The 19683-nt window shown below is 38.7% G+C and overlaps 6 protein-coding genes across 10 annotated transcripts; 3 read left to right on the top strand and 3 right to left on the bottom strand.

The window, feature by feature from the left end:
• The first annotated feature begins 61 nt into the window (after positions 1-61).
• Positions 62-4895, top strand: LOC132196091 (microprocessor complex subunit DGCR8). The gene is made up of 11 exons (XM_059618503.1): positions 62-242; positions 2262-2650; positions 2701-2790; positions 2847-2989; positions 3039-3177; positions 3232-3361; positions 3422-3534; positions 3593-3739; positions 3796-3989; positions 4157-4609; positions 4665-4895. Exons 2-11 carry the CDS (start codon positions 2269-2271, stop codon positions 4740-4742), a joined length of 1869 nt encoding a protein of 622 aa, XP_059474486.1. The 5' UTR covers positions 62-242; positions 2262-2268; the 3' UTR covers positions 4743-4895.
• On the bottom strand, positions 4764-9190 carry LOC132196095 (aldo-keto reductase family 1 member B1-like). 4 transcript variants are annotated; one of them, XM_059618510.1, is made up of 16 exons: positions 9042-9162; positions 8899-8970; positions 8397-8562; positions 7955-8222; positions 7679-7870; positions 7476-7623; positions 7341-7406; positions 7134-7283; positions 6997-7071; positions 6256-6951; positions 6028-6195; positions 5851-5967; positions 5474-5668; positions 5211-5417; positions 5010-5158; positions 4764-4953 (listed from the first exon to the last, which is right to left on the bottom strand). In XM_059618510.1, exons 10-16 carry the CDS (start codon positions 6439-6441, stop codon positions 4911-4913), a joined length of 1065 nt encoding a protein of 354 aa, XP_059474493.1. In that variant the 5' UTR covers positions 6442-6951; positions 6997-7071; positions 7134-7283; positions 7341-7406; positions 7476-7623; positions 7679-7870; positions 7955-8222; positions 8397-8562; positions 8899-8970; positions 9042-9162; the 3' UTR covers positions 4764-4910. The 4 variants fall into 4 exon arrangements, with proteins under 4 accessions (XP_059474493.1, XP_059474492.1, XP_059474494.1 ...); XM_059618509.1 differs by lacking the exon at positions 8899-8970 and having other exon boundaries at positions 9042-9190; XM_059618511.1 differs by lacking the exon at positions 8899-8970 and having other exon boundaries at positions 6256-6931; positions 9042-9190.
• Positions 9191-9366: 176 nt separating this feature from the next.
• LOC132196083 (uncharacterized) lies at positions 9367-10853 on the top strand. The gene is made up of 2 exons (XM_059618487.1): positions 9367-9570; positions 9626-10853. Exons 1-2 carry the CDS (start codon positions 9517-9519, stop codon positions 10850-10852), a joined length of 1281 nt encoding a protein of 426 aa, XP_059474470.1. The 5' UTR covers positions 9367-9516; the 3' UTR covers position 10853.
• Positions 10854-10970: 117 nt separating this feature from the next.
• LOC132195938 (uncharacterized) lies at positions 10971-12845 on the bottom strand. Of its 2 annotated transcripts, none has more exons than XM_059618250.1 (4): positions 12428-12845; positions 12244-12312; positions 11961-12117; positions 10971-11899 (listed from the first exon to the last, which is right to left on the bottom strand). In XM_059618250.1, the coding sequence occupies exons 1-4, from the start codon at positions 12675-12677 to the stop codon at positions 11455-11457; spliced, it is 921 nt and encodes a 306-aa protein (XP_059474233.1). In that variant the 5' UTR covers positions 12678-12845; the 3' UTR covers positions 10971-11454. The 2 variants fall into 2 exon arrangements, with proteins under 2 accessions (XP_059474233.1, XP_059474232.1); XM_059618249.1 differs by having other exon boundaries at positions 12217-12312; positions 12428-12842.
• A 75-nt stretch (positions 12846-12920) lies between these two features.
• On the top strand, positions 12921-17940 carry LOC132195940 (chloride intracellular channel Clic). The gene is made up of 6 exons (XM_059618253.1): positions 12921-13153; positions 15220-15362; positions 15969-16131; positions 16191-16365; positions 16581-16720; positions 16924-17940. The coding sequence occupies exons 1-6, from the start codon at positions 13088-13090 to the stop codon at positions 17002-17004; spliced, it is 768 nt and encodes a 255-aa protein (XP_059474236.1). The 5' UTR covers positions 12921-13087; the 3' UTR covers positions 17005-17940.
• On the bottom strand, positions 17508-19576 carry LOC132195939 (cleavage and polyadenylation specificity factor subunit 4). The gene is made up of 7 exons (XM_059618252.1): positions 19323-19576; positions 19147-19268; positions 18886-19089; positions 18643-18832; positions 18352-18592; positions 18193-18300; positions 17508-18126 (listed from the first exon to the last, which is right to left on the bottom strand). Exons 2-7 carry the CDS (start codon positions 19247-19249, stop codon positions 18031-18033), a joined length of 942 nt encoding a protein of 313 aa, XP_059474235.1. The 5' UTR covers positions 19250-19268; positions 19323-19576; the 3' UTR covers positions 17508-18030.
• Between the last annotated feature and the right edge of the window lie 107 nt (positions 19577-19683).

Below are 19683 nucleotides of genomic sequence, written 5' to 3'. Positions count from 1 at the left end.
GATGTTATTGGTACGATTGATTTTTGTTTACTTTTTCTTTCCTTTCCGCCTCTCCCTCCGCTGACGGCTGAACCCGCTCTTGCCGTTGACTATTATCCGATCTCTGCTCATTGCAACTTGTGGAAATTTGTTCATTTCGACCGCTATATCTTATCGTTCTGGACAAAATCCATAGCACATTTTTCAGACGAACAGATTAGGGGTTTGTCAAATTATTGAGCGGCCCCATCTTTTGTCTGGAGGTATGCTAAACGATGAAATTCAACGCGGGGTGCACGTGTGCTGACTCCAGCAAAATTATTTCTACAGAAAAATCGCTCAAAAACAACTTTCATGCTTAAGGGGGAATTAGTGTGGTTAGAGTTATTGGAAACCCTTCTTTTCATATCTGCTTTCCCAAATATTAAAAAATTTGTGAACTTTTTTTCAAATGAATCATCTCCTCTGGCCTCGCGAACTGCGCGGCGCGCTGCTCTGAGCATGCAACTCTGCGATCTGGAGTTTTGGCTAATAAATCTTTCTATACGCCCTTCAATCCGTTTTTAGTGGCATCAATCGAAAGATTAATGATTTTGGTAACAGAAAATGTTCATAGTAGCACATATTCGTCGATAGTAATTAGCCAGGAGTTCAAAAACTATATTTATTTTGCCGTGTGATCCAACAATATTGAGTTTTCTCAGTGAATAAATTGAAAGCGGTTATATTTTAATGTTTTAACCGGTAGCCGATACTCTCAACTGATTTTTCGTACCCAGAAATATTCCTTTTGCGTGTCCTAAGTAGGAAATAATCGGTTTTCTTTTAGTGAAAGTGCGGTGAAAAATCGGAATAAACATCCACTTGGCAACACCGCATTCGTTTTCTCGCTTGCTCTTCTTGCCGGCCGCCCCGTTTCATTTTGTGGAGGGGAGGCCTGCCGTCGGGCAAGAGCCGCTCGTTTTGATAGACTTTTGCGCGAATGCAATATTTTTTTATAACGCGTTATATTTAAGTATTCAAAATTTCACCGTTGAAAGAAAATTGAATCATGTATTTTTTGATATGCTTGTTTTAAATTAATTTTGACTAGGAGCGGAGTTATTAACGTTTCCGCGAGACTTTTGTTTTTTTAATTTAAAAATTAGAAAAAAAATTTTAAACATAAAAACCCTTGATGAAAAATGTTGCCAATTAAATTTCCTACAATTTCTTTCACAGGCTTGATGACGTCAGAATTTTTATTACATATGTACGGAAGGCTCAAAGTCAAAATATAATTTTTTAACATAGAAAAAAAATTTTTAGAATTTTTTTGAGATAGCCAATCGATTGTAAATTTAATTTTAACTCTGGAATTCAAATTTCATCAAAAAATATTCAGCCGTTTCAAAATGAGAAAGTTATATTTGATGGCACCTCAAACTGCTTTTGAAGACGAAGGCGGCATCAGAGCGCTCATGAGAAAGCAAGCTGCAGCTTAAAAACGGCTCAATATTTTTTCATGAAATTTGAATACCAGAGTTAAAATTAAATTTCCAATCGATTGGCTATCTCAAAAAAATTCTAAAAATTTTTTTTCTATGTTAAAAAATTATATTTTGACTTTGAGCCTTCCGTACATATGTAATAAAAATTCTGACGTCATCAAGCCTGTGAAAGAAATTGTAGGAAATTTAATTGGCAACATTTTCCATTAAGGGTTTTTATGTTTAAAATTTTTTTTCTAATTTTTAAATTAAAAAAACAAAAGTCTCGCGGAAACGTTAATAACTCCGCTCCTAGTCAAAATTAATTTAAAACAAGCATATCAAAAAATACATGATTCAATTATCTCTCAACGCTGAAATTTTGAATACTTAAATTTAACGCGTTCTGAAAAAATATTGCATGTGCTCAAAAGTCTATCAAAACGAGCGGCTCTCGCCCGACGGGGGCGTCGCTGGTTGCCACCAAATGAAACGGGCCAGCGGCAAGTGTCGTTTCGGCCGCGTACGTGTCGGCGGCGCACTAAAACGCAAAATAAATGTCACCAGCCGATTCTGCAGTATGTTTTACGTGATTAGTGCATTCCCAGAGCTCAGAAAAAGCAAATTGATGGACTCGATCGCGTGCCGTTTTCGCGCCTGATTTTAAAACACGAGCTACAGCGCCACGCGCGGCGAGACTTATGAACTAATCTACCACACTAATTCCCCCTTAATTTGAGATTTTATTCTTTTCTGCTTGAATATCTTTAAATTTCAATTCAAAATTTCTGTACAATTTAAAACCGCACGCAGGAATAAAATGAAGAGAGCACACAAGAGTGGTTTCTCATCGGACGAAGACGTCGATCCGGCCAAATGCCCGTTCTTCCAGCTTTCTGCAGAACCCGCGGCGCCGCCGCCGGAGGAAGAAAAATTCGTGCCGCCGCCTCCGGAGGAAGAGCACCCAGTCCCAGAGCCGCCAATGGAAATTGATTTTGGATTCAGCACCTGCGACTTGCCTATGACTGAGTTTTTGTCCTACGACATCCTGGACGAGTACCAATACTTCAAAGTGGACGAGCAGGACGACGGCGGTCGGATGAACACGCCGGACGATAATGATTCAAATCAAATGTCTTCAGACGAGTCTTCCGAAGAGTGGGACGTTCCTCTTGACGAGATTGACAACATGCTCGAAGAAGGTTGAATTGATATTTAAATACAAAGACTGAATAATTAAAAATATTTCTAGGCGTCACTGCTGATAAAATAAAAAATAAGAAGGCTGAGAAGAAAAAGCAAGATGCTGATGTTGTTGAAAGAGAGAAAATAGTTCTCAATGGTAGCACTTATACAAATGCCTTACAATCTAATATTCACAAGTATTTTTCAAAACAGAAAAGGACCACAACCACTTTGACGTGTTGCCGGAGGGTTGGATTAAAGTGACTCACGAAAGTGGCATGCCTGTTTATTTGCACAGGAAGAGCCGAGTTTGCACAATGTCCAGGCCATACGCTTTGGGCACCGGAAGTGTCAGAGTATGGAATTGCCCGTTTTTAATTATTTTTAGTAATACAATTTCAATAGAAACACAACATTCCACTGAATGCAATTCCATGCTTGCACTACTCAAAAATGAAGGAGCGCGAAGTGGCAAAACTAAAAGAGCCTGAGCCAGTGCCACAGGTTAATGAAAATAATGAGGAGAATCAGGAACCTGCAGCGAGTAATGCATTAATATTTAATAATGCTATATTTATTATTTTTTCTCTGAATTAAGCTGATTTGCCAAAAGTTCGTGTTGAAACAGTGCAGGAAAACATTGAGAACAACACAGTCAATCCCAATCAGCTGCAAGACTACTGCAAATCCAAGTTTGAGTTCAAGGTTGTCAAGATCAAGAAGTTCAGGTATGTTTTTTTTTTTGTTATTTTTCTTCCGAGCAAGTTTGAAATTGTTTATAAAATTAGTTCTTGGACGTCTCGACGACGATTTTCGAAAATGGAACGAGCTCAGAAACAGCTGACCAGATCCACGCTTCCGGAGGGCACAAATCTGATAACCTTTCCTCTTTACAATCCAAGTATTAAAATTGATATTTAATTATTAAATTTATCTGTGATATAATATAATTCATATAGATGAAAATGATGGGGAGAATTCTGGTGCTCCTCCCCCCAGGAGGGAGTGGGTGATGAATCCTAACGGCAAAAGTTATGTTTGCATTCTTCACGAATATGTTCAACACGCACTTCGAAAGCAGCCAGAATACGAGTACAAAGAGCTGGGTGAGTAAAAATTAAGTTTTGTAATTTTTCCTTTCTGAAAGTGGAGTTTGTGTTAGAAAATGCTGCAACTCCTTATTCTGCAACTGTGATAGTCAACGATGTGAGATACGGCCAAGGTTTTGGCACCAGCAAAAAACAGGCAAAGTCAGAGGCGGCCAAAGAAACCCTTGAGATGATGATTCCTGAGATTAGGAAAATCATGAAGCAGGACAATAAGGGCCGTTATACGGCCAATGACACAGATCTCCACGTAAGTTCTATGACAATATAAAATTCTTCAAAAGTAGAATTCAAGTTTTTTGAAATTCAATTTTTTTGTTCAAATAAATAACTAAAACTTTTATAAAAAGGCTGAATTCTCTGGTCAGGGTCTCACCGAGTATAACTTAATTTATGAATTATTTTTTTCTTTTTCAGTATTTTGATAGCATCGAAATAACTGACCCAAGAGTTCCTGAGCTCTGTGCCAAGACATGTGAGCTGTCTCCGTACGGTATCCTTCTCATTTGTCTGCAGAGAAACATCAAGTTAGAGAACATGAAAATTGAGTATGACGTCAACACTTCCAAGCACCAGAAGAACGAGTACACCATGCGAGTGGGAGAGCACACGGCCACGGTGCCGTGCAAGAATAAGCGGGACGGAAAGCAAAGGGCTTCGCAGGAAATTCTGCAGCAGCTGCATCCAAACGTCAAGAGCTGGGGGTCTCTGTTGAGACTGTACGGCACTCGATCGATCAAAAGTCTCAAGGAGAAAAAACAGGAGGAGAAGGAAATCACTGTGTTGCAAAAAGAGGCTTCACACAACTCGCCAAATTATGCCATTCTCGAGAAGCTCCGCAAGGAAATGCAAGCTCTGCATCAAAAACAGGTAAAATGAAAAGACACAAAGGGGAATTTTTGGAATCAAGGTTTTTTGTTTGCAGAGTGCCATCAAAACCATCGGTCAATTTAAACCACCTGGAAATGTGACTCAACCTTCATCAAGTGAGAAGTGTTGCTAACCTAATTCCATTGAAGTCATTCAAATTTTTAGATAGATTTTGTCTTTTACATTTAGTTTACCAACCACTTTTTATTATCATAGTGACACTACAAAAAATGAAATGAATTTTTTTCGACATAAATTGAGAAGTCATAAACTTACAATCCTTTGTATATTAACTTCATTTTCAGAATTCCAAGTTGAACGGATAGTCTGGGTGATCAACGGAGCTGAAATTTAAGCATTTTATAAATTCACTATTATATTTGAGAATTGAATAAGTAACCTAGGCTCGGTGCAGAAACGAGTGTTTTTGTCGAACGAGTCCAAAAGTTGCATGTCCTCCTGACTCAGTTCAAAGTCGAACACGGCGAAGTTTTCAAGGATGCGAGTTTTGTGGACAGATTTTGGAATGACCACATTGCCACGTTGAATCTAATCAAATGTTCAATTAAATTTTGTGATATTTGGTTCTCTAAATGTCCACCTGGTAGCGCAGGACAATCTGTGCAGGAGTGCGGCTTAATCTGGTGCTCATTTCATGTAGTTTTTTGTCTTCAAGCAGGACCGGCTCACCAGGTTTGGCCCAGGGTCTGTCCTTTGAGCCGAGGGGAGAGTAAGCGGTGATGCTCATGCCACGCTCCCTGCCAAAGGCAATCAGTTTCTTTTGGTTCAAGTAGGGGTGACACTCAATCTAATCCAAATTATTCAACCTTTTATATAAATTATAATTTTCAATTATTTTCTTACCTGAAGCATAGCAGGTTTGATGGTTGCAACGTCCAGGACGCGTTCGATTTGCTTGCTGTTGAAATTGGACAGTCCGATGGAGCGTACGAGTTTTCTGTCCACTAACTTTTCCATTGCCTTCCAAGTGTCTACGTAGTCGTCGGTGCTGTACATCAGCTTGCCATTCTCATCAGTGGGATGAGTTTCAAATCCAGCCTGTATTGATCTGTGTCGTTAATTTTTTCTTTCTTAAAATTTATTTATTTATTTATTCTCCATTCGATACAGTCATGTCATGAATACAGCAAAAAAAAAAAACTATACAGAAAAAGTACAGAAAAAGCTGAAAATACATTTTAAAAGAGACCTACTGTTAATTTAAATTATTAAGATTTTACCTTGTAAGCAATAGGGTAGTGCATCAAGTACAGATCCAGGTAGTCGAGACCCAGGTCTTTGAGGGTATTCATGCAGGCGGCAACAACAAAGTCAGGGTGGTGATGAGAGTCCCACAGCTTTTAAAATGAGGCTTATTTGTTTAACAATTTTGAGAATATAAATTTATGAGACCTCACCTTGCTAGTAATGAACAGGTCTTTTCTCTGCACAACTCCCTCTTTGATTTTGGCATTAATGCCGGCTCCAACTTCCTTCTCATTTCCATAAACATGAGCGCAGTCAATATGCCGATAACCTACGTCAATGGCATCTTTCACTGCCTGAGTCACAACCCCCGGCTGAGACTAATGAAAAAGCCATTTAATTTTAAACATTACAAAATATAAATCATGGCGTTTTCTAACCTTCCAAGTTCCCAAACCAATGATCGGGATCTCTAAACCGTTGTTGAGGGTGACTTTAGGTATCATTTTCAGATCAGGGTGCCAACCAGAGTGACGACTGTATCCTCTGTTAAGGAGTGTGATAGATACTGAGAGTAGTCTGCTCCTCTTTAAAGTGAAAAGTAGTTTGCAGGCCAAGTGGGACATAAATGCACTTTGTAGCAGCTGCTTTATTTTTGTTCTGTGGATCTTTCGAATTTTTCAAAGTCCAATAATCTATGCGTCGGCCCTATAGAGTACAGCTAGGTTAAGAATTAGTGCAACAATTGCAGCTGCATCCCCTATGCATTTCAAGGAAGACCAACAGATTGCGCTCTGTGGTGGTGGTGGGAGGACTTCTAGGTAAAAATGTTGGTAAAAATTTTACTTTTTTTCTCTTGCCAAATTTATTTGTTTATCATAAAATATTAAATTTAAAATTTCTATGCCATAGTCTCGGGAATGATTTTATGTCTTCAGTCCATACTGATGTGTCTGATTTTTTATGGCCATCTACTGATCATTCACAGGTACAATAAGGTACTTGTTGCGTTGTTTAGTGGTAGTAGATGTGTTGGCTTGAGACGAAGATGTGCTGTGAAAAGGAGAGGTTGGCAATGTTGTTTGAGGTAAAAGGCTGCACCGAGGCTATTGCCTTCTGAAAAATCATAACCAAGACTTCATTTAAATAAGTATCAAGTGGGAAATTGAAGAGGTACTCACTTTGGGTTAGGAAGCCAGAATTTTGGTGGTTTTCATTTTCAAAGCATCGACATAGCTCATGTCTTTCATTCCCAACTAAATAAATTAAAGAAATTAAAAATTTTATATCTGTTGCAAATAAATCACGTTAAACCAACCCAGAGAGGGCAGTCTTCATCATTCAACTCTTTTCCATTCCAATGCAGTTGCCATTCAGCATTTGTACCAACCTTCTGGGCTAACTTTTCCCTCCACTCGGAAAACTTTGTATTAGCAAGGCCACTAATTCTATGGTTGTTAACTGTTCCCTGCATGAACATCTCATCTATTACTCATCCCATTTTTTTAAACATTTATTATTTTACCTTCAAAAGAACATCTATGGTGAAGTTGGGAAGCCAAACTAGAGGATCACAATGCAACTGCATGTTCTTCAAAAATAAATAATTATAATTAATTAATTTCTTAAATATTTGTTAAAACATAGCAAAATATAGTACTTCTTCTTGAACTATGACGTAAACTCTCACAAGCCCAGGTTCAACAAGTTTCTGCAGCAGACATAATTCAAAATATGAATTTTCCAAATTTTCACCAACCAGGAAGATCATTTTGAATTTCTGAATTTCTTGCGGCTTTAGGGGGCAGCTGTTTGAAGAATGTTGTTTTATTATTAAGAACTTTAATGAACATTATTTAAAACCTGTTAGGAAGGAGGTGAATAACTCCGGGAAGACCTGACTGCCAGAATTCGATATTCACTGGATCTTCATCCAAGTTCTGGATTTTGGTTTTGGCTAGATATTCAGTCTTTGTGTTTCTCACAAGACGCAAAGGAATGACAGAGGGAATGATGGAGATCAAATTTTCTTTCTTCATGGAGAAAGAAGTACTACTAAAAAACAAGGAGATTTAAATTTAAAAAAAAAAAAAAAAAAAAAAAAAAAAAAAAATTGAAACAAATATTTTGTATACATACACTCTGCTGATTTTTGGCGCTGCAGGAGCAGAAGGAAGCACTGGGCTTGAAGTAATTGGACGTTTCAGATGAGAATAATTATTAAACTGGGCAAAGTTTGTTAATGGGACGATTAAATTATTAGCAGGCAAAACTGAAGTTGAGTAAATCTCATTGTCGACGGCGACTAAATTCTCCAGTTCTAATTTGTCCTTGCAAGGACTGCTCAAAATCTCCTTGTGCAGTTTAGCACCTAATTCAATGGCCAAGTTGATGTCCATCGCAAAAACTGTGGAATGATAAAATTACATTATGTTATTATGTATTGCATATAGTACACTATATATATAAGTTGAACATACATACATATATATGTATGTATGTTCAACTTATTAAAATTTTAGCGCGCCGTCCAAATTCAAACCCAAGAGGATTTTCTATTTTCCTTTTTGTATATAATTACCTGATTTTTCTATCGGCAGTCAGGAATCTTGGTTTCCGTCGGTGCGCCTGTTCCTTGGGTCTTGGGTGCTTGGAATTTAAATTCGGGTTTGGGTTGAGGGCACCGCTTCAAATTAAACAGCATCCAACAAACTAGAGCATGTACGTCAAATGTACGTACTCTACCTCTGAAATAAACATAAATAAAAGACCATGAAAACAACACGCATGTTGACAGGGGCGGGACTGGGCGGGACCAACAAGGGCGGGACCAACAAGGCGGGACTCACGAAATTCAGGCACGAAATTAGAGTGAGTAGAGGAGTCAGAGGAGAGAGAGTGAAAATGAAGCTATAGACAATAAAATTTATTATCATTTTTAAAACTTTCAAAAAGATCGTTTAAGAACGAAAATTTAGGTGACAAAATTTGAGTTTGATTATTAGAACTCATTTTGAAAAAAAAATAACACTGAATAAAATAGATTTTCATCGAGTCTCCTTTCTATATTCCCTTCTTCTTACCGTACACCCATGGCGCCAAACCCAAATCCTTCCAATGGGAAAAAGCCATTCACATTTCAGCCAATCGCATATCTGCGTTCCGGCACAAACAACTGAGGTTAACGTCAGGAGTTCATGCAATAACGTGATACTATTTTACTAACTTGTTGGGTTTGCCGCGGTTTCGAGTTGAATTGGCAACGCAACACACGCCAGCCAGCCTCTCCCCCACCGAGCAATTTGTTGAAAATTTTCAGACTCGATGCCTCGTCTGCACTAGCACTGAGGGCGCTGCCTGGGAGCAAATCATCGCAGCTCGTTAGTGGGATATCGATTATGATACGATCCAATTTTCCGTAAGGTTAACATTAAAAAATTGAATCGAACTTTAATCGATATCCCACTAACGAGCTGCGATGATTTGCCCCCTGAGTGCGAGTGGGCGTTAACCGCACTGAGTGAAAACGGGCTGCCGTCTTTACTGCCTCAGCGTATGCAACAGCTGATAAAACTAAAGCCCGCGCACTCTTTTCGCGTGTCTTATAAATCTTTGATGTTCTCTCCCAGATAGCTAACAAATATATTACATTGTCTCGCCAAACAAATTACTTGAGTGTCCCGTCCTACCTGGGTACAAAAATGACGGATTCTGAGTCATCAGACGATGATTATACCTCTGAAGTGGCCAATGAGGTACGAAATTCGTAAAAGTAACCTTAATTCTTTATGTAAAAATTTGTTTCCCCAGGCATTGAAGTTGATTCAAACGGCAAATCATCTCATAGAACTAGGCTATCAAGAAGAAGAAATTAGCAACAAAAGGAAAGCTGCTGTGGCAAAGCTGCAGAAGAAAAAACTGCGCCTTCTTTTCAACGTCAAACAAGCTTTGGATGGACGAGGAAAAAGTCGTTCGATTTGGATCCAAGCTGAATTGAATGGTGGCACAGGTTACTGGGAACAGGTCATGCCTCACCTTTGTGACGAACGTTTCCAAAAGGCATTCCGTCTATCAAAAACATCTTTCTATGAACTTGTCGGCGAATTAAAGCCGTTTATGGAGAAGACAGATACCAACTTTCGGAAAGCAATTCCCATGGATAAAAGGGTGGCTATAGCTATTTACTGCCTTAAAAGCACTTGTACACCCGAAGATGTGTCAAACATTTTCAGGGTTGGAGTTAGCACTGTGTCAGAAATACTTCATGAATTTTGCCATTATGTAAATGAAATCCTTTTAAAAAGATATGTCAAATTCCCTGGGACCCAAGAGGAAAGAAAAAAAATTGTGGAAGATTTCATGACTTTGTGGCAGTTTCCCAATACTTTTGGTGCCATTGATGGAACGCACATACCAATAATTGCTCCTTCTGAGAACCCGGAAGACTATTGGAATTATAAAAGCTATCATTCCATTGTTGTCTTAGCAGCCGTAGATGCAAAGGGTTGTTTCATATACGCGAATGTTGGCCGCCCGGGAAAAGCAAATGATGCTGGCATTTTCAATGATACCTCACTCAAAGAATCTCTTGTAAACCAGATAGGTATTGATCATAATTTACATATGATAGGTGACGGCGCGTTCCCCTTGATGCAAAGCTTGATGAAACCCTTTCGAATTCGCCCTGGAATGCCTCTAATGGAAGAGAACTTTAACAAACGTCTTAGTAGGGCTCGTGTTATTGTCGAGGATGCTTTTGGACGCCTGAAAGGACGCTTTCGATTACTTGCAAAAAGAGCAGATTATAGTGTATTAAATATGATTAATATTGTAAACGCTTGTCTCGTTCTGCATAACTTTTGTGAAAGTAAGAAACACAGGTACTGGTCAGAATGGGATGATAAACTCAAGGAATTGTTGAAAAAGTACCCCCAACCACCTAATGCTGATGCAAAAAATACCCCTAGCTCACTTGCCGTGGCAAAACGTTTAAAATTAGCTGAATGTCTTGCATCTGATTATGTCTCATATGAATAAAGCAAATGAATAAAAGATTATGTTTTTCAATATTACAATTAAATCCCAATAAATTTAAATATTATGGCATACTTTAAATTTTTGGTCTTCTTTTAATAATACAACCATAGTTATGTGCTTGGTTTTTATTTCAAGGTAGAAAAATATTCGGTACAATGATGCAATTACTTTTTTCATAAATAAGCACCAAGTCAACAGTATGTAATAAATATCAGTACAATAGTCAGCTTATAATTTCATTATTAACATGGTTCACACTTCATATACCTTAAAATTGCACAATGTGCTCCAGCCGTATCTCACAAATTCAATTTTTCAGTTTGCTTGTAACTAGAAAATATGAAACAAGTGGCCCAAAGGCAGAGAAAGCCTCTTATTTAAAATTAATTGGGACCATGAATTATTGTAATAGCAGAGAATTTTTTCTAGCATTTAACAATTATGCAGCCAGTAAGCCATAAGTGATAAAAAATATTTGATTCGTAAATTGTCAGTCGAAGTACACACAATAAAGATCACTCAAATTGAACAAAATGCTACAAGTTGTAGATAAAATTATCCTTAGGATTTACTTAAAAATAGAGATCAGTTTTAACATCAGTTCACTGGCGATGCGGAGCTAGTATAATCATCTGCTTTCCCTCAGCAGACGTAACAACTTGCATTTGGTTAGAAGAGGAAGCAAAAGTCTTAAATTGTAATGATCGACTTGGCACCGATGTGCGAGATTCTCCAGCAAGGAAGTTTGGTGTAATCGGTTCTATGATGCCCATCTCTTGCTGTAGCTTTCTCAATTTGAGCTCACCAGTCTTAACATCCAACTCCATCTTTTTCTTTTTAAGAGCAGTCAGTTCCATGGTGGACTGAAAATATTCGCTCGCAACATCACAGGCTCGTCCCACCTTCTCTGTTGCCAAAGTGAAGGCATCAGTCCTTTTCTTCTCAAGCCCAAGTTGCTGCTCGAATATCTTGGCACTCCCGTCGGTCAACTTCGTAATCTCGTTCAAACATTTTTGGGTTGGAGCTTGCTGCCTTCTCCTGCTTTTTCTATAAATTGAACATGTTCTGTAATTAAATCAATACTTAAGAACCAAAGGGAAATACCCACATGATAAATTTGCCTCCGGGATCAGGTTTCTTTTCGTCAGACTTTACTTCTTCTGGTGTCTGAGGTGTGTCTTCACCAGATTCATTGACGAAGCTTTCATCAGCTTCTTCTTCATTATTCATGGTGTTCTTAACAATTTCCTCCTCTTCCTCTACAGCTAAAAGAAGTACATAAAATTAATAGAATATCTTAAATATTTTTTATTATAAAAACCACTTTATGTAAATTTAATAACTTTAAAATTTTGAATACATACTCATGGAATCAGTTTCATTTCCCGTACCTCCAATGTGCTTGCCAAAAGTTTGCTTCATGGCGTTGAATAAATCCTCCTTGTCACATTTTGCTGATCCTGTGGAACATTTTTATACAACAAATTAAATTTAAAAGCGAAGAGAACAGAAAATTTAAAAAAAAAAAAAAAGAATAAATAAATAAATAAATTAAAGCAATGCAATTTTCTGTACCTGATTTCCCATATTTCGCCAAAAATGCCTTGTAGTCTTTCAACAAATTCTGCATTTTCTTGGAAATTTCAGCAGTAGAACGATTGTAGCCCTCTTCCTGCATTTTGGCTTGAATTTTGGAGGTCAGCATTGCACCTCTCAGGGTCGGCTCCGATCCATGAATAATTGCTCGATTTTGGAGAAGGGCAATGGCCTCATCGTCAGTCCAATTCCTCTTTCGATTCTTTTTTTCCTCCGCTGCTTTTTCCATGATCCCTGCCTCTAAATTAAAAAAATACCAAAGCAAAAACCAAAATTGGCGGAGTGCGACTAGTGCGAGTGGAGCTTGTAGTCACGAATGTAAACGTGCCCGATGTGCGCATGCGTCGCGAGCAAAACAGCCTCAGCATGCCCGAGCGGCACGCTGAGGGCAAAAGTTGCACTGAGCGTGTGTGCGTGCTTTCACACTACCGCCTGAGCGAGAAACGCGCTGAGGGGAGAGGCACTTAAGTGCAGTGCAGACGGGGCATGACTTTTCTTTTCGCACTTTTAACAGTTGGTAGGGAGAGGTGAGTCAGCCTGTGGCCGCGGCGGATTTCATATTGGAGTCTATAGGTGCAAGAGCAAGAAAGAAAGCAGCCTTTCTCGTCCGAATTTTGTTGGTGATCGACAGGCGTTGGCATGGCAGACGACGACTCGTTGAACGGGGTGCACGAAGAGGTGCCCGAGATTGAGCTCATCATCAAGGTGAGAGACCTTCGACCTGCAGCAAAAAGGGAACGCGCTACTCTGCGCGAAAACGCCCTTTTCTCGCGAGCAGGGAAGGACTTTCTTTTGCGTATATATCCCGTCGCGGACCCTATCCTGTCTCACTACCCCCTTGCCAATCCCACCAACTCGGCATCCGGCACAGTTTTTGCCGCACGATGACGCCCTGCCAAAGGTCTGTGCACCTTTTGCAGCAGCTGTTGTGACTGACAGGGCGAATTTCGAATTCGCCGTTATCTTTGGCAAACATGTTTGTTATTCGCTCATTATGCAAGTGGTGTGGCCTTACACCTGTCCTTTAAAGTGGTTATTAGATTTTAAAAGATGGTCGCGGTACTTTGAAAAAATTATGCGACGAAGCCCTTCAATGCCGCCCCTGCATAACTTCTTCGGCGCCCCGAAGCAAGCAGTAGCAATCGTTTGACCAAGGATTTGTTTGTTTTGCAATTAGCCTAGGACGGCGAAAAGATAATATCGGGAAAAAATCAGTTCAATGGTAAAAAAAAATAGCTCACGTTGATTGAAAGCAAGAAAATAATTTTGCTTATCTTTCTTTCTAGAATAAAAGCTGCTATCACATTTTTCAAAGAATCGGATGGTTATTTATAAATTTCTAAACATTTTCAAGGAAAAGTTTTATTTAATTTGTATTATTATTATTTTTTTTACGTCACCTCCTAAATTTAGACCTAAAAATTCAAATTAAAAAAAAAATCACCGATGAAAGATTTATTTATGCATTTTTTCCTTCTCTTTCTATTTATAAATTTCTGACTCGTGTTTTATCAGCAACTAACTTTCAATTTATTAATTTCCTCCCTGTTCATTTCTGGTTAATAATTGTTGTTTTCGATTAGCCCCGTCGGCGTGTTGGCGCCTTGTAAGTACAAGGGAGCAGACAGATAAGCAAGGGAATCAATTAAAAGCAGATCAGCTTTTGTCCTGCTGATAAGAGATGAATGTGGGTCTCAAGATGCTGACAGAATTGCTGTGTCCCCCGTGTTGTGTGCACAGGCGGTTTTTTCAGCTCTCTTGTGACGTAATTATCTATACATGTGTATTTGCTTTTTCGGATGACGTCAACAAAATCATGCATGATTCAGTTTGCCACACATTGCCAACTCTTTGTTAACACCTGCAAACAAGATGAATTACCAAAAAGTTCCAAAAAAAGATATAAAAAAATTGATTACTTTTTAAACCATTTTTAATTATTAGATAGGTCAGGGAAATAAGTGCTATTCAAATAGTACAATACAAAATAATAAATAATATTAAAACAGAATACTAGTTCCACTAAAAGTCGTTTTAAAATTATAAATTTTAATTTTGGGAAATTTTCGCCCTTAATTAAAATTGTTTATTATCACAACAGGAATTTTTCTAACTTTTTTACACTGGCTTTGTCTCAAATATCTCGTTGTCTCGGAACGTAATTCCACGTCAAGGCGATTAGTCGCAGTACTAATTTAATTAATTATATCCGTTTTAAAATTGAAGAAATTGAAATTCATTTTTTTTCCTTAGAAATGTTGGATTTTGCAAACACATTTTTCCATATTTGAGCTCGTTTTGCCTGTTATCTTGGAAAGAAGTTGTGAATGCATGCATGAAATTGTTTTACAGTTTATCAATGTCTCATTATCACTCTATCAACACAAGCCTTGTTTGTGGTCTGGATTCTTCCTCAACGCCCGCTTGAGCAGAAAACACGCCTCTGTCCCACATTTGCAAATGAATTATTATATTCAAATGAAATGCAAATTTATGCACAGCTTAATTGTTTCTAATGAATGGTTTGCATACAAACTTTGAATCGGCTAATGAAAGATCATATTTCATAAAGTGGAATTTAGGAATAAAAAATTGAGTGAAAAAACAATGAAAAAATATGCAAACCCAAGGTTGACAGTCAAAATAGAATGATAAAAAAGTGGGCGTTTGTGCGATTACAAACAGGGAAACCCAATTATTCTTATAAACTTCCTAGAAAATTTTACTTTAGTTTCAATTGATTGTGAAATTTTCATAATTTCCAATTCCAGGCGTCCACAATCGATGGCCGAAGAAAAGGCGCGTGTCTCTTTTGCCAGGAGTACTTCATGGACCTGTACTTGTTGGCCGAGTTGAAAACCATCAGGCTCAAGGTGACGACGGTGGACATGCAGAAGCCGCCGCCAGACTTCAGGTAAAATTTCTTCACCGTCCCTCAAATCGTGAAGGTCGAATTCGGCCCGGCTGTTTGCTCGGCACTCGAAACTCACTCTGCCGCCACGCCTGTGCCTCCTCATTGTCTTGGAAAGGCGGCGGGCGCACCCTGTTGCACGCGCACAATTGCTGCTTAATATACTCGTTTTGGCAATTTGAATAGTACCGTTCTCCTAATGCCTCTCTTTGCTTTGCTTTTCGCAGAACGAACCAACTAACTTCTTCTGCCGAAAATTGCAAAACAGAAACACAATTTTGAAGAAAATTTTTAAAAATTGCATAAAATGGACCTATTCATTTTTTAAGGAAAATATCTTTGTGCATCATAATCTAGTTTTCCAGAGACAATAAAAAAATGAGATGACAACTGAATTTTTAAAATTCAACAAAATGGAAATTTTGCAATTCTTATCTCCAAAATAATCCAACTGAAATTGATTCAAATTTTACTAATATCCAATTTTTTATATACAAAATCAAATCATTATGATATGAAAATTAAAAATCAAACATTGCAAGTTTTTCAACTTTCTCCTTCCTTCTGTAATTAATTAATTCTCCAAATCGCAATTTTTCTTCTTCTCAGGACAAACTTTGAGGCCACTCCTCCGCCCATTTTGGTCGACAATGGACTGGCCGTTTTGGAGAATGAGAAAATCGAACGGCACATCATGAAGAACGTGCCTGGCGGACACAACCTGTTCGTCCAGGACAAGGAAGTCGCCACTCTCATCGAAAATTTGTACAGTGTACGCCCAAAGCCCAAATTAAATTTCTCCCCACTTATTTTATTGTCTTTAATTTCCAGAAATTGAAACTGATGTTATTGAAGAAGGATGACACCAAGGTCAGCGCCCTGATGTCTCACCTGCGCAAGATTGACGAGCATCTTGCTCGCAAGGGCACCCGATTCCTCACAGGTGACACCATGTGCTGCTTCGATTGCGAGCTCATGCCCAGACTCCAGCACATCAGAGTTGCAGGTTATTTATCAATCTCTGATCATTTTTTTAACTAACTTGGAGCTGGATTGGTGACCCTTTTATATTGTAATTTTTTTGTTTTAACTATAATATCTTCACCTTATTTTTGTCCAAGGGGGAAAACTTAATATATTTGTATTATCAAATTTTTTAATCATGATCAATTCAATTCCTAAAATAACTAAATAAAAAATTAATTTTGTTCTTTCTTTCAGGAAAGTACTTTATGGACTTTGAAATCCCGATCGAGTTCAACAGTCTGTGGCGCTACATGTATCACATGTACCAGCTGGACGCTTTCACCCAGAGCTGCCCGGCCGACCAAGACATCATCAACCACTACAAATTGCAACAGGTTTTAACCTTTCTTTTCTTGATCCTCACTTCTTTAATTTAAGTTCAACTCTTTTTGCCTAAAACCAAGTTTTGCATCTTCATTGATCAAAACTGGAAGGTGAGGACACTGTGATTTCCTTCATCTGATCACTGTTTGTCTTCCAAACTCATCTGACTTTTTCTTTTTGGTTGAGCTGTGTTTGACTGTAATTCCGATTTCAGAACGTCAAGATGAAGAAGCACGAGGAGTTGGAGACGCCGACCTTCACGACCTCCATACCGGTCAATGTGGACATCAACTAACACCCCAGCAGTTCTTCTTCTTCTGTCCTGAGCATTTCATTTCCTCAATGAAAATGCATTACAATGACCTAGTTGATCATGTTCAAAGCACGCTTGTGTCCACCAATAGATGTCTGAGCTGCCTATTGGAAAATATTCCAACTATTCGACAATATATTTTTAACTTTTAAGGAGAATTCCTTTCAAGCAATTATTATTTAGGTGCGTTTTTTTAGCTCTGATATCTATTTGTAGTCGAGTGCGTGAGTCTTTTTCATTCTTAAAAGAAGTAACCATGATATAAGTTTGATAACAGAAAGAAGCACGGAAGTTGCTTTTTTAAGTAACCATTACTTTTTAAGCATTAAACCTGCATTATTGTTTGATTTGAGCTCCGAGAGGTCCTTGGATTTGTATTTTTTAGATTATTATTATTTGTGTTCAAGTCGTACTTTTTCTTTACTGGGTACGATGAACTTCGGATCTAAACACTGCAGTGAAAGTGACTGCCCTCTCTCTTGTGTTTCAGTAGGGATAGTCAGGAATACTTGTGCAGAACAAGGGATTATCATCACCTTTATTAATTAATCAATTGAGAATTTATATAATATGTAGTTGCCATCTCTTGTGAGAAAATGTGATTTTTGGCAAGCTTTTGATACAAAGAGTTTCTTACTGGCCAAAAACTGGTTGCCTCGGCCTACTCGTCCTAGGACGAGTGCTTCGATTAACTAATATAAATAACCCCAATGCCATAATTAAAATCCTTTCTGGTTCTGTGATGATCCCGTGTTTTCTCGTTGCATTCCCATGTAAATGTATATTCATTCACGCTAATTCTGCTCTGAACAAGTGCCTCGAAGTCACTTTATGTAACTTTCTCAGTAAGTTAAGGTTGATCGCAAGTCTTCTTCACATTCGAATAACAATAAAATGATAAGGTTAATTACTACCAAATTGATTTCGCTATCTGTCCAGCTACGCGAGCTATATTCTTTGTAGAATTGAACTTGAGTAGCTGGACGCACAGCGTTTTGCATTTTATTTCTATCTAGGATATCCATCGACATTGCCAGCATTGTGGCTCAGGAAGGCCAGATGACCTTTGGGACACTTGTTTGCGTAATGCCCTTTGCAGCCACACTGGAAGAAATAAGAAGTTCAATAAAAATTTATACGCAAGTTGGCATTAAAACAAACGAAACAAACCTTGAAGCAAGTCACTTCGTCCAGCGGTTTCAAAATTTTGGGGCCGTCCCTCCTCGGCCTGTCTTCGCCACCATGTCTATCAGAATACCGATGATGATGATGGTGACTCTGCAAGATTTTTAACAATTTATAACAGTAATTCTCTAAAAAAAACACTACTTTTTCTCTAAAGCCCATGTTCTGCTGCGTCTGGTGCGTTTCGATCTGCTGGTGGTGCTCCTGGTGGGAGCCCCTCGATATGATTCCTCGCTGGCCCTCTTGCTCACTGTTAGCTTTGGAGCAGAACATAGCCTTGTGGCCCTGCTCGCCGCAGAAGTGGCATGTAATGGTGCTCTTGGGCTTCATGGGTACATCTTTGTTGACCACGCTGTCTGGAGCAGCCGGGAGCTCAAACCGAGGACTGACAGGATTATTTTAAAGACGTTTCTAAGTTCAAAACTTTATACGTACTGCATTTGTTTGCATTTGGATCCGTCGGGACAAAAGCCAGCAAGGTAGTTCATGCAGAGGACACGGCGAACATGCCTGTGTCTGCAGTTGGGACCATGTCTGCAGAAGCCACGGTCGTACCACGGGCAGTCCTTCATTTTGCTTTCAGGGTCGATGTGCAGAAAAGGGCATTCCTTGTTGTGGCATGCGTCTATAAAATAGTTTCATTTTGAGATAGTTCTTTTAATAAATTCTAAAAATTACTGAATCTAGAGTAGAAGTAGCACTCTGGCATCTTAGTCATGTCAAACTCGTGGAGGAACTCGCACTGGTCGCCCTTTTTGCAGAGGCCACGCAGCCAGTGCTTGCAGACGACGCTTCGGTCGCTCCTCACATGTCGAAAGGGGCACGCCGCTCCTCGGCTGCAGCTGCCCTTTGGGTAGAATTCGCAGACTGCACTCGTAGATTCTAGGTAAAAATTAGATTTGAAAAATCGTTCGTGGAGATAAATAATTAAAATCATACTGTCCATTCCTGTGAAGGGCAGAGGCAAGGCTCCGAATTGCTGCTCCAGAGCGACTTCTATGTCGAATCTAATGCCTGAAACGTTCGCCACGACGAGCTCCATGTTCTTATTCTCAAGACAACTGCAAGATCAATGAAAAATGCAATTTTACAAATTGGCTTGTAAATTATCAAACCTTTATGTATGTATCTCTAGCATAAACCACACTGGCGTGTGGCGGTCAAAGTAAAAACAATCTCAAATTGAGATTTAAACGCACCGAGGGGCGCGCGAGTTTTTAGCAGAAACCTTTGTTAAAATTAATATTCAGGATCAGCTCGGTTTAATTACACCAACACGCAGTAAAATTAATTTTCCTGCTCCGTCCCTCGTCTATATGTAACCACACAAAATTAAAACCAAAACATTCTGTCTCAAACACAAATTTGTTCGATGCATTTACCAACCAAACAAATATTCTAAAAATTGCGCTGCTAGCATTAAAAAATTTTTTGAAGTGATTTGTTTTCTTTTCTACTTCAAATATTATAAAAATA

The sequence above is a fragment of the Neocloeon triangulifer genome, unplaced genomic scaffold (assembly GCF_031216515.1).
Source record: "Neocloeon triangulifer isolate White Clay Creek 2 clone unplaced genomic scaffold, ASM3121651v1 ptg000011l, whole genome shotgun sequence".
Classification (NCBI taxonomy): domain Eukaryota; kingdom Metazoa; phylum Arthropoda; class Insecta; order Ephemeroptera; family Baetidae; genus Neocloeon; species Neocloeon triangulifer.
The sequence above is the reverse complement of the archived record's forward strand: the minus strand, read 5'-3'. Positions and strand labels throughout refer to the sequence as shown.

Excerpts from the sequence above, each read along its gene's own strand:
- LOC132195939 (XM_059618252.1), bottom strand. The coding sequence starts at position 19,249 with ATGGAGCTCGTCGTGGCGAACGTTTCAGGCATTAGATTCGACATAGAA. Across the intron at positions 19,090-19,146 it reads GCCCTTCACAGGAATGGACA|AATCTACGAGTGCAGTCTGC; the intron begins GTATGATTTTAA and ends ATTTTTACCTAG. Across the intron at positions 18,833-18,885 it reads CTACTTCTACTCTAGATTCA|ACGCATGCCACAACAAGGAA; the intron begins GTAATTTTTAGA and ends ACTATTTTATAG.
- LOC132195940 (XM_059618253.1), top strand. The coding sequence starts at position 13,088 with ATGGCAGACGACGACTCGTTGAACGGGGTGCACGAAGAGGTGCCCGAG. Across the intron at positions 13,154-15,219 it reads AGATTGAGCTCATCATCAAG|GCGTCCACAATCGATGGCCG; the intron begins GTGAGAGACCTT and ends TTCCAATTCCAG. Across the intron at positions 15,363-15,968 it reads AAGCCGCCGCCAGACTTCAG|GACAAACTTTGAGGCCACTC; the intron begins GTAAAATTTCTT and ends TCTTCTTCTCAG.
- LOC132196095 (XM_059618509.1), bottom strand. The coding sequence starts at position 6,441 with ATGTCCCACTTGGCCTGCAAACTACTTTTCACTTTAAAGAGGAGCAGA. Across the intron at positions 5,968-6,027 it reads ACCTGTTCATTACTAGCAAG|CTGTGGGACTCTCATCACCA; the intron begins GTGAGGTCTCAT and ends TCATTTTAAAAG. Across the intron at positions 4,954-5,009 it reads CGTTTCTGCACCGAGCCTAG|CTCCGTTGATCACCCAGACT; the intron begins GTTACTTATTCA and ends CTTAAATTTCAG.
- LOC132196091 (XM_059618503.1), top strand. The coding sequence starts at position 2,269 with ATGAAGAGAGCACACAAGAGTGGTTTCTCATCGGACGAAGACGTCGAT. Across the intron at positions 3,535-3,592 it reads CTTTCCTCTTTACAATCCAA|ATGAAAATGATGGGGAGAAT; the intron begins GTATTAAAATTG and ends TAATTCATATAG. Across the intron at positions 4,610-4,664 it reads AAGCTCTGCATCAAAAACAG|AGTGCCATCAAAACCATCGG; the intron begins GTAAAATGAAAA and ends TTTTGTTTGCAG.
- LOC132196083 (XM_059618487.1), top strand. The coding sequence starts at position 9,517 with ATGACGGATTCTGAGTCATCAGACGATGATTATACCTCTGAAGTGGCC. Across the intron at positions 9,571-9,625 it reads CCTCTGAAGTGGCCAATGAG|GCATTGAAGTTGATTCAAAC; the intron begins GTACGAAATTCG and ends TTGTTTCCCCAG.
- LOC132195938 (XM_059618249.1), bottom strand. The coding sequence starts at position 12,677 with ATGGAAAAAGCAGCGGAGGAAAAAAAGAATCGAAAGAGGAATTGGACT. Across the intron at positions 12,313-12,427 it reads GGCGAAATATGGGAAATCAG|GATCAGCAAAATGTGACAAG; the intron begins GTACAGAAAATT and ends AATGTTCCACAG. Across the intron at positions 11,900-11,960 it reads CCCGGAGGCAAATTTATCAT|AAAAAGCAGGAGAAGGCAGC; the intron begins GTGGGTATTTCC and ends TTCAATTTATAG.